The sequence below is a fragment of the Euwallacea fornicatus genome, chromosome 10 (assembly GCF_040115645.1).
Source record: "Euwallacea fornicatus isolate EFF26 chromosome 10, ASM4011564v1, whole genome shotgun sequence".
Classification (NCBI taxonomy): Eukaryota; Metazoa; Arthropoda; class Insecta; order Coleoptera; family Curculionidae; genus Euwallacea; species Euwallacea fornicatus.
Genome location: NC_089550.1, coordinates 987,775 through 1,000,385, shown reverse-complemented (window position 1 = coordinate 1,000,385; position 12,611 = coordinate 987,775). Strand labels below are relative to the sequence as shown.

The window sequence follows — 12,611 nt, the reverse complement described above, 5'->3', positions numbered from 1 at the left end:
AATGTACCCTTGGCGAAAACCAAATCCGCATCGATCTGCTTAATTACAACTTTCAATGTCGACGCGTTGCATGTGGAATGTTCTACTTCCTTTGGACGTTCCAATAAGCAAATAAGACTAGATATTTAATCGAAATTGAGTGGTTTTAGGTAATTTAGTTAATTGCAATAGAAGGGGATACAAAACAAAATACATATCTGGCAAACAACATTTTATTAAAACGTTGGAAAATGTACAGCAGCGGCGAAGCCACAGAAATCGCTGGAACCGCTTCTTGACTTGTTCTCGCTCGAGGTCCTCGTGCGGGCGTCCCCGGCAATGCAGGATAGTTCGAAAAAGCGAATTTTCAAAAGATTCAGTATCTAACTGGCACCTCGGCCCTCTAACCCGCACCTGAGTTTCTCTTTAAACCTCCCTAGACTCATCCCGAATCCGACAATATCCCGCAATCCTTACTTTTCCTCCGCGCCCAGCAAAACACTTTTCCAGGCGCCGGCAAAGTCAGGATTGAAATAAAGAATACCTCAAAGACGATCGAAAATTCCTGAAAGATTAGTGCTGTTAAATTCTCCACATACTATCAATGCCGCATCATCGAATCCACAATGTCTTCTCGATAGAAAAAAACACGATCAAATTGATCCCGACGACTCGATCCATTCTTCACCGATAATTTCACCAACATCAACAATATGTCTGAATAATTCCTGCAATAATTAATTGCGTGATGTTGATTCGCCGTTCCGAATCTGTGACTGAACGTGAGTGTGAAAGTGACCTCATGAAAGTGCCCGATAACAAAAAAATTGCCCAAACTTACCAATCACAGTGATGCATCTCTCCTGAAGGCTGACGTCTTTGGCTTTTTGGGAGATTTGCACGTACGACCCGCTGCTTTCCTTGATTTGCTTAATGTAATTACCCGCTTTGCCGATTATCATTCCAGCTGTGCTGTTTGGTACTAGGATTTTCACCTGAAAATGACATTTGCATGAGAAGAAATTGTTCACCTAACGAGCGTTGGAAAGTGGTGGTTTCCCCCGAGGAAGGCCCCCCCGACGGTCGGTAAGGAGCCGGTGACCGGGAAGTCACTTTTCGCACGAGCTGGATACGATGTGTTTCCGTCTAGCGCGCGCGTGTCAATTTTCGCGCCTTCAATTGGAAGTTCCACGTCACGCGCGTCAACGTCAAACGCGCGCGGCGAGTTTCGACATTCATTTGCGTGCGGTAAAACTTTTTCCCGCACGGCGAAGCGCCGCTTTCGGCTCGCAAAGGTACGCGTAAGTGACGCCGCTTATTCGCTTTGAGGGAAAATTCTTATTTATGTAACTTCACGAACAGCGCCGCTTTCAGCTGATATTATAGGGCGTTATTTCCTGCTCTATTATTAGCCCGCTAACAAAGTAATCGAGAAACTGGGGAGGAATTTGGGCGTATTTGGAACGGGGATTTCCCTCTTTAGTTGAGCTTTCTGGAATAAAAATGTGCATTAAAAATTTACGGCCGTATTGCCGGGAAACTACTGCGCGTGCGTACTTCCCGAGGAAACTCGCCTGATAAGGAAAACCTGTTTCGGATCACGAGAAATATTTCCATTTACGTGTTGTGAGTCGAAACTACTGCCGAATCGGCGAATGGAGATTTGAGAAATACTGAATGAATACTGCGCACTGCGTGAGGAAAATCCACTTTGAAAGTGGCAAAAATTTGAGCGTATGCGATAAGTTATCGCCGCCAAGGAGGAAACCGCACGCCCATGGATTTTAAGCATTTTTACCCATTATAATCTCCAGTTTAACTGTGGAAATGTTCCAAGTGTCCTACTGAGAATCAAAAGCATGCGCATGACGAAAGCCAATTAACTCATCAAGGGCCTGGAACCTAAAGAATTTTCGCTAACTTGTTACTCCGACAGCCAACGCCGCACGCCAATGAACTGTTGCTCCTGGATCCATTATAATCCTCCGCTTAATTTCAGAAACTTTTCAGTTATTGTACTGAACTTCGTTTCTTGAATATTAACTCCTTCGGCGGGTCTAAAAACTCAACTAAGGGGAAAATATTCCATCGTTTATTACTCCTAAAGTGGGGCCGGCACGCAAATGAATTCGTTGAACGCATTTTAATCTCCCGATCAATTATTAAAACCTCCTAGTTATTCTACCGAGCGTCAGGGCCGTATGAAGGCGGAATGGGGACTAACTTGTGGAGGGTCCGAAAACTGAGCTAAAGGACCCGATTCCACGAACTAATTCCCGCCAAAAGGGGGGTTGTGGAAAATCGAATTTTTCACATAAATTAATTCTAATCTGTTGGTTAATTCACCCCCGCTTGCCAGTTGTGCTGCTAAAAAACAGGGGCGCGCGAGAGCCGAAAACTCCGCTAAGGGGACAACGTTCGAAAGTTATTGCTACCGACCAGAATTAAACTCAATGAATAATTACGAAAAACTCGTGACTAATTCCATGGAACTTCATGAATAACAGTCCTGAGTAAATAAATTTAACTTTTTACTATAATATGCAACTTTTCGAACTCGGTCGAACACAACGTGAAGTTTCCCGACTGGAACAACTTCATTGCCAGTCGTATTCAAATTGTTCGACGTTCTGGAGGAAACTAGACGCCTGGAAAGTTTGGACTGGGACTGTTTTCAGATGATAAAAGTCCGAAGAACTTTACTACTCAATTTTAGATGAGCCCGAGGAAACTATTATTTCCTTGATTTTGGAGCTTCTTTCACGAAACTCCAAGAGTTATATTAATAACTTTAATACATATCCCTTCGTTGGCGCATTGTGTAACCGCAAGGGCATGCGCAGTTATCGGTTCGCGCTGCGAGACTTACTTGCTTATCACGTTCTTGCGTTAATTTGCTACTATCACCAGCCTCTATCACCGGCTTCGTCAGGTCGGGTTTTTCTCTAATTTTCTCCATTATAAAATCTAACACAATCAAAATGGCGTCCACGCTGCCGGTTATCAGGCACACCCGTTCGGTTGTTCCTAGAAAAAAAAAATTGCAACTGCATAAGTAACTGCGAGAATGTCGTGTATTAAGAAAAATAAATTCCAATATCAAAATTGAAATGGGGCAAGCCTTCCCATTATGCAACACAGCTTGCAATGCAAATATGCTCACTATCCCATCAACGAAGAAAGAACACGATAACAAGAACATGTACAAAAGATCACATTGTTAAGTCGTGGGTAATGATAAAAACCCATTTGGAGTTTAGTAACACGATTTGAGACTCGCAGATATGTGTAACGTATCGAATGTGTTTTTCAGATAATTCTGACAACAATAATAATAGACCAAATACTTGAAGTGGTTTCGATCGTGGCACAAAATAACGAACCCATAAGCGGTGCTCGGGCTTTTAGTAGTGCTCACTGCACGGAACATTTTTACGTTGGCCCCCAGGTGCTCCCGATCTAGATGAGTGTGAGCAATGAAGGAGCGGTGGCTCCAACTTTGCAGCTATGAATATTAATAAGTCCACTAGATGGAGGCACGATGCTCATTAAAATGGATAGTCAGTCAATCTCGGAACGAATAAATTTCCTATGACCACGCAAACATATTTCAGAAATTTGAAAATATATTATTGAAATATTTCAACAATATTTTGTGTTGCCAAATCTAAAACGAGAACCAACTTACTCTTAATTGCAACACTAAAAACCTCCAAAAACACAACTACTTTGTCCACATTCTTATGTCGAGAGCAAAGAACACAAGCAGTTTCACTTTTCGTTATTGTTACGTTTACAAATCTTTTAGTGCGTAACGAAACTGAGAGTGTGTCATTTTCTCTGCCATTTTAACTATACCATTATGGTACTACATGGTAATTTCTTTCAAAGTGCAATTGCCGGGGTCGTATGACCGGAAAGGAGGGAAATAAGGAAGTCGAGGGGATGCGGATCTGGCCCGCGCGGAGGCCAAAATAGGAGTTGGCACCAACACGTGGTCATTTTATTTTTAAAAAAATTAGTTTTTTTTGTAACAAATTGGGTTTCGTGGACGTGTCTGTTTAATTTGTGGGAAAACGTGGGGAAGCAGCAATGAATGAACGAGCTCGTTCAGGTTTTTTTTCAATTGATAAGGACGATATAAAAGTGTGTAACGTCATCGTGGCGGTCTTTATAACAAATATTATCACGAATGCCTCCGAAAGCAATCAATTTCCGTTCGTACATACTTTTTAGATTTTATTTCGATGACTGAAATCACAAAATACTGTAAGGAAATCACGTTTCAAGGGCAGCTATTATCGTTTGAAGATGAGCAAATATTGAACTTATAATAATAAACGCAAATAGAATAAACTTATGCTTTATGTAACAGTAATAATGGATATTAGAAACGCCAAATTTGAGCGCGTTATCATTTATTCCGGCTGGAGTAAAAAAGACAATTAACAAACGCTAAAATATGCAGCAAAACGTGAATTCTTGTGAATACCAATCGAGTTGTTGGCAGGACTTCGCTGATTAACGAATGATCTCGCAGCACCTTCTAAACCTCACGTGAGGGACATATTTAAAACGAAATCTGTCGATTCTTAGCCAAGTAAACATGGAAGGTTCCATTATATGCAAGTTATTACATACGTGTAATTGCTACTGGTTGTAAGCCAACAAAAATCAGTCTCCCACGTTTTTCTCTTTCTTGATTATGTAAACGCATTTTCAACAACCTGCATCTGAAAATCAATGAAAATAAACTTTTTGGCACCAGAGATTTCAAAGGGCAGTTTGGGCGTTACGTGTAACAAGGTCGTAAGATTTGGTTCTGTGCCAGTCAATGTTTATTTCCAAACTGTGAGTTTCGAATTGTTTTAACGTGCCTAGTTCTTGCTATAAACAAATATGAACTATGTACTTTTAAGATTACATTCCGGAGATTGCCTTCAAACCGTCCTCGATGACGATACGTATTATCTATGTATGTAAATTCAAGTGTAATAAAAAGAAATATTTCCATTTCGAATTACACAATTTATCATTACACATCGATATAAATAATATTTGGCATTGTGTTAGTGCTGGATTTATGTCGCTCATTGCAAACCATCATAATGTAATATCCACCGGTATTTGCTTTATGGCAAAAATAGACCTCAATCAATTTTATCTCCGACTCTAATACTATGATAATGATGATGTTGATGAGGACATATTTACTTTGACATCGTTACGTAAAATTACAAGTGGCTTTTATAATAGCGAGATTACGAAGTAACCGGTTGTAAATCCTCCGCTCTGCAGTGTCCGAAACGCAAAGGTCTCACTTGAGCAATTATACGCCTGTGATCCCGACTCACGCCCCCTCCGTAGACGCACTACGTCCCCCGTGAGGACGTCTGCCAATCGCAGTTAAGCCACACCCCCCGTGACATCTCCAGGTTTAAATGTTTAAACATAACCTCTCAAATCATCTGCCATTTTCACACATATCCGGTTATTAACTGAACAAGAGCATAAGCTCGAACAGGAAATAATTCGTTAAAGTTTTTAGTTATCCCTTTAGTTACTACCGATTGGGGATTCGGCGACTATCCTTCTCTCATGAAACACCCGCGCCACGCCTATCTACCTATCAGAGGCGTGTGCCGCTTTACGCACACCCCTCCTCGCGGCGATTGACCCGGCCGCAATACGCGGCTTCCCAATCCCTTAGCCGCAGATTTTTTTTTTAATGGATAAAGAAAAAAGATTGGCAAATTGAGTTCCGTATGTTTCAAGAGACAAAGAAGTTGCCAAATCGAACAAGGGAACCGAATATCGACGAATCGGCGTGCAGTGACGTGCTTCGTCTTCTTTTCAACACACCTCTCATCACACGCCACGCCATCTAAATGAGATCCTATCAGTCAGAGACAAGCAGCGCCCACTAGCAGTAAACAGCTCAATGTCAAAGGTGTGGTTTCGAAGGCACACCCACTTATTCACTGTCCGCGTTATCAGCTATTAGTGGAGTTTAACTTGACCCCTAAATATCCTAGTTAATTATATACTGAGCATCCAACTAGGCGGATAGGAAAATCGAGGAGAATTAACTTGTAACTCTGTCGGTAAAAAAACTTACTTCCACATGGTTTCAGATGGACCAGGTCGATTTTCGACGTCGCTCTGAAACTGGACTTTCGCTTCAAAGTTTTTGTCGAATAACCATTTTATCATCACAATTTGTGTATTTTGCATACACGAGGCACCGCGATTTTGTCTCTATATACTTTTATTGATGCTACTTGTCCAATGTACTTTTTACCAGCAAAGTTTGGCGAGATTGTTGATCTTCTTGTGACAGATAGTCGAAGTTTCTTCGCGTGTTCGGGTCTTACCTGGATAAAAATCGTGTGACTTGGACATTTTAACTCGTGCCCCCGTTTCCTTTTGCAATTGGGCAATGGTCTCGCCGCCTTTGCCGATGATTGCCCCGGCGGCCACGCTTGGCACGAGCACTTTGAAATGGTACGTTCCATCCCCCCCTGGAAGAGAAAACAAGAAAATTTAGTTCGCAAATCAACTACAAACGACTTAAATTACACAAACGAACTTCAATTCTAAAAATTGGGAAACCGCCATTTTGAAATTACGGCCTGAAATTTTCAATTACTTTATGGCGTTCATGTGCCGAGAACTCTCGCAAAGAAGAAGGAATCAGAATTAACCGACTGTCAATTATGCAAACTTTTCTAATTGAGTAACTAAGGTCCGGTTCCGCAAATATCCAGCTGTCAGTTAACGGCTAACTGGCAGATGAGGGTCTCCCATATGAAACACACACACACTTTGACTGATGGTGCTTCGCCTGTGGGTCAACCGTACTTAGAAAACCGACGCTAAATGCGTATGCCATTGAAAATATTACTAATGCAAGTAGTGAATCACCTGATTTTAGTGTTTTCTAACGAGTCACGGTGCTAATGAAGACATTTATAAACCCATGGGTTGGAAAACGCGTCGTAATATTTCCCATGTTACGTGGGTTTGAATGGAATTAAGGACACGCGTTTGAACGGGTGGGCCGCGACCAAAGGACCCAACATTAAATCAAACGCTTCCATGATTTATGAGGAAGCGACTTAGAATGTGAAGCCTTTGGAGCCGAAGTTGGGTATCAAAGTGGCCCCGTATCTCAGGAACTGAATGAGATTTGTCAAATCCCTTTCGTCCACGTCTATAGAGCTATATGAAAACCACCTAAAAAAAATTTTTTGGGCGATGCAGGCCGCACATTTCGGCGAGCAAAGTTCGAAAAATAGCAAAACGCATGTAGGTATGTACCGCTTCCCACTTGGGAATTTTTAGAATGTGAACATGTCGAAATATTTCATGAGCTCACCGCACCAATTACCATAATTATCGGTGCTCACAGGCTCGCCGTTTCGACTAGAAAATACGCGGGGGTTCACTGAAGTGCTCCAAGAAATTCATACGATCGTGGAAGCCAATGAAGACCGTTTTCGTTGCACTCTGTTATTAAGTGAAACAACAATGCAAGGTCGTGAAATCGAAAACTGCTACGAAGTTGTGACTAAGCAGGAATGCGATGATGAGCCACTTTTGCGCCATGGACGTTTCCCCTGTGCCGTTCTCGCGCTGGAATCACAAGACAACAGTCTACGATTTCGGAAATCTACGGCTCACGACATCTCGAAACAATCACCGGCTGATCTCGAAAACTCGTAGACAATTAAGAATGTCAAGGCGTGCACGTTCTGATGGTCGTACATTAGCATCATGACCCACTGGCCCTTAACCATTCACAATCCCCCAGAAAAAAAAAAACAATGGCTAATTCGACCCCCCGATCGAAGCCATTGTTTTGAGGCATATCTTATTTCCGCGACTGTTCTGGCAGAACATCATGGGCGAGACCATGACATCACGAAATCAGTATAAAGAAACGATACACGTTGCATTACGCATAGTCGGGAAAATGTATTTTGCTTGCATCGAATATAACGCAAAACGCCCACGCAGTCGACACTGAAACGATGGCACGCCATTAAAGTCAACTGGAAATAAATCAGGTGCGCTCGGAGGCCAATCAAGTATCGATTGTGCTGTTATGATACAATTTGGTATGCTTTGCATTTGATACTTAGGCGATCAATTAAATGCGGCTGACCCATATTTGGGGGGGGCTTTTTGTATCTCCACGAGACCTATGCAGCGGGCAGATTTAATGGTCGGAACATGATGTCAGTGGGCGTATAAACATATGGATTTCAAAACTAGGCCGCAAGCCTGGATTCTTCTATAGTCACCGATTTTCCTTTATGCAGCCAGATTTCTACACGCAGTGTTTAAAGCCACGGCTGTAAACCAGTCATTAACACCATACATTACTAGACGGGTTCTTGACAATTTAATGGCGCAACATGTGTAATAAAAATACAGTGGGAGTGAACATAGCACAATATCGATTTTCATTATAGAACTTCGTTACTGCGTTTTGATTTCCGAAAATTATGCACAGTCAGTTCTATAAATATTTCCTGCTCATTAATTTATCTCTTAAAATGTTTATTTCGTAAAAAATAGGTTTCCTGTGCTTCAATGGATTTATAACGACACGCCCAAACACCTATGCGTTTATATACTTCGGCATGGGAATTTTTCGACATCGAACTAGTGTTATTTATTGTAAAACAACAGCTGATTAGCCGTGCTACTCAAAATCGGTTAGTTTGTTTATCCTTTATGTATTCAGCCAGCAGTAAATCTCTACTTGGCTAATTTCAAACAAAAGAAATTCTTCGTTAAAACAGTCACATGCGCATGGAAACATCCTGCTTTGAACTGTGCGTAGAATGTCAGTGGCGCACCGTGGGGACTTAAACAGTAGCGAGTAAAATAGACGAAACGAAAAGAAACACATTAATTATGGCTGAGACTTCGCAACTCGGGATGCCATTTGCCTTAGAAAATGACGAACACAAAAATGCTTTTTTGCAATCAAGACGAAACAGCAAATCCTTTTTTAAATTAAGACTCAAATCGAGCACATGTTTTTAACCGGAATTTTAGACGTGAAAATCAGAAGACGTCGAATCCAGAAATAGATCCACAGAACCAACTTTGAACTGATTGGGCGCGCCTCCAGTCCGTTGACCTGAGGGGACCTTTGAAATTCTAAATCCAGGAAGAATGACAAAGGACATTTTGATTTAATTGGGGATTACGGGAAAATCCGCTAGTTAAACACTTCAGGAGATTTAGGAGCAATCTTTTCCATCCAGGGGCAAAAAGCGAAGAACGGTTTGTTGAAATCTACAACAAGCAACGGCAGAAAGAAGGAAAAAGGAAAATCTCAGTTAAAGCTTCCTTTCACTGCTTCAATTTACCTCATGCCGGCATGTGATTCATAATGAAATCGAAGGTAAAAAAATTCCTCAGAATGCAACTCGCATACTATTAGCCCCCAAAGAGCTGTTTTAGTCACGTGAGCTTTTATTTTAATAAATCGATTTTTTGCGTGTTCCAAGCGACTGCCAACAAACAATATATTCATATAAAAATATTTCACATTAAACCGGGAAAAACTTAAACGCGTTCTAGCTCCGTTTGTTAAGATATGGTTTACCCAGCAACCGGATGAAACATCTTAATTCCACGTGAAAAAGATGCTCTCGTTGCCTGCCAAGTACCCTTTCGTTGCCAGAGTCGTCGCACCCCGAGAGACGTACCGAGTAAAATCACAACAGAAAAGTCGTCATCATTTTCCTGATCGCGCCCGAAGATCACGAAGAACGGGACGCGAGCCAGCACAACCAAGCGAGGTTCGATTTGGGGCGATTTGAGGAGGGGACCGCCAACGCGAGCTGCAGCCAACCGCAACGATCCAAAAAGTCGCGACTAAACGGCTGCTGACCGAAACTCCAGCCGTTCGCGGCAATTGGAAAGCGTTTGTCGCGGTGCGAAAACACTCGGTGCTTCATTAAAGCACGTGAGGTCAATGCGGGCGACTGACGATCTCGGATGTGTGCGTAATGCCGCCGTTGAATAAGCTTTGTGAGGGAGGTATTTAACATGAATTAAGAAACATCGGGGACGTTCATTTATATTTTATTGTATCTACGAACCAAAAGATGCGTAAAACGTGCACGGCGTCTTTAACTAAATTTCTTCAATAAATTTGGAGAGTCATTGTCCAATTAACCTTATGGCGAAGCCGCCGCTGCTTCTCGCCACTCCGTGGGACCGAGTGGTTTCCTCATAACACTCATGAAGCTTGATAGTTCAGGTTCGAGTGAGCGCGATCGGGACGCCCGTCTGCTCAACTCGTCAACTCATCTTAACTTAGGGTGACCGCCTTAGTGTCTTCCAGCTCCTGAAGAGCACCTCTACGTTCCTAGATGAGTCTTGAAATCATCCTGTTGCTCCTCGACTTGGAAGGTCGTCGTGTAGTCTCCCGAAGGAAAGAATTCACCCCTTCCGCGACCAATGCTCGTCTCCAGAGGACTCTGTATCAGTCCGTCAGGGAACCAAACCTGATAATCGTCAGATGGCGACTGAAGAAATTCCATCATAAAAACCTCGCTCTTTGGAATGTTCCGTCCAACCCACTGTCTCAGCCTTAGTCGGTCATTCGGACCCTCCTCGCCCGATGAAAAAGTCGACTTTGAGAAGCCGCACAGAAGAGTGGATAAAACTGCAATTTCTTGCGTCGCTTCGAAAAATACTCAAGTTTGAAGTTGGAGAACTGTTAAGTTGGGAGTTTGCTTAGGAGAGATCGCCACGAGGACGTCTTACTAGGAAAAACTCCCCGTGATCCTCAACATCCGAATATCAACTCATATACACGGTGTTCGATTGTGAAGTTCGAATTTTTAGAATCTGAACACAAAAGCGCCCCCACGCATTCAATGAATTCTCAACCTTCCTGCAAGTGGTCTAGATCGCACTCTTGTTTAACAACAACAATAAATTAATTGAAACGAAAGCAAAACCCGTAGCATGACGTGACATAACGAAGATAAGACCAAATAGGAGTAAACCAGTCTGCTAGTTCTAGGCCCAGTTCCATGGTGGGCTTCAAGATCAAGGCTATAGAAAGTAAAATGGTTAAATGGAACGAATCTGCAGGTTGCAGACCACTCGCTTTCAAGACTCGTTTGCGATTAATCATAGTAGACTATAGATTTTACACTTAAGCATTGAAAATATTCAATTATTAACGCTTTAAGATGTAGCAAGAGCCAAGTGTCGAGAGATCCACATCGTACGTCATCACTATTTTCCCTAATTGCCATAAACATTAGTCCCTCTAATGCCCTCAGGCTTTGCCGCTAATCCCGGGACGTAATTTGCCATGCTATCATGCTAAAAGGGAATTTTCTATTACATCATCGACTCTTGTACAACATGGGGTGGTATTAATTTCGCCTTATGTTGTTCAAGATTGATGAGCAGTCTGACCTTATTTTCTTCGGGGTTAATGGCTTTGTCAGTCCACATATTATGTAATTGGGTAAATAGATATGTCTGAATTTATAGAATGACATGATATTTCGCCTTCGTATTTCTGTAAACGACCATAAAGTGGTTGGTCTCGCTCCTCCGCTCCGGAGTGAAGTCTGCGAGGGACACTAATTCACGAAAAGTTTATTTAAGCCGGCACCCAACTAAACGTGAGGCAACTTTTAACCGGAAGTGCGACACGCATCCCTACAGACGGGCATGCGTCGCGCATCGGCGCAATCCGCACACCGCACGAGACGTAATTGGCCGCGGTCGCACTGCTTCCTTCGACTTCGCCGTCGCGGGCTGCTGCCCATTTGCCAAAATGACGTGTCGGGTGTGAGGAAAGAAAACCGCCGCAAGTTCATCTAAGTCACGGGTAAGGGCACAAACGTAGGATCCTTACAAGGAACGTTAAGCTAAGCCACGCCCACGTGGGGTCGTTTATGCTGGGACCGGAAATTTGCTTGCATAATATTTCGCTATTGATTTCGCTTTTTTTTTTGGCCATTCAGCATGTATTATTTGTTGGCGAGACATGGCAAACATGCGATGCTAAATAGCGTATTCGAATGTGAAATTATAAATTGCGGGGAGAAAAGCCAGACTGAGAGAATCGCCCCCGTAGAGAGGGCGAGAGAGAGGAAATCCTATTATTTTCATGTTTTCCTATCATTTTTTACTATATGCATTAAAGCCCAGATGTTTAGGCAGGTGATGTGAATGAAATCTAAAAAAGATATGCGTTCGTGCTGTGGTGACATCTTTCGACGTGTAATAAAACCTCGGAAACGTCTTCGGCGCCGGTCAGGAACGGGAATAATAACTAACCGTCGTTTGTAATCCATAAATAGATAAGTTCCAATTAATGGTCATTTAACGAATTGAAGAGACTTAATATTTAATGATCAAAAAACTATAAACGATGGAAATTACCCCTGGAATTGTGCTTGTACTTTTTGCGGCCTCAAATCTAACTATATATGTCTGTCCATCTGGTGACCGCTGACCCGTGTCTTGGTCTCGAAATATTAACCTAAATATGCCCATGTCCCTCTCCATATTTGCCTCTAATTCCTATCAGATCGACAAACCTGAAACATCTACAATCTTCCAAATCGATTCAGAAA

At 42.4% G+C, this 12,611-nt stretch overlaps 1 protein-coding gene across 3 annotated transcripts in view; it reads right to left on the bottom strand.

Moving 5' to 3' along the window:
- pasilla (RNA-binding protein Nova-1-like protein passilla) overlaps positions 1 to 12,611 on the bottom strand; it is a 52,325-nt gene that overhangs the window by 15,030 nt on the left and 24,684 nt on the right. For all 3 annotated transcript variants that reach the window (XM_066286380.1, XM_066286382.1, XM_066286381.1), the window contains 3 exons: positions 6,354 to 6,500; positions 2,849 to 3,006; positions 821 to 974 (listed from right to left, as the gene is read on the bottom strand). In XM_066286380.1, coding sequence (XP_066142477.1) covers positions 821 to 974; positions 2,849 to 3,006; positions 6,354 to 6,500 — 459 coding nt within the window. The remainder of the gene's footprint in view (positions 1 to 820; positions 975 to 2,848; positions 3,007 to 6,353; positions 6,501 to 12,611) is intronic.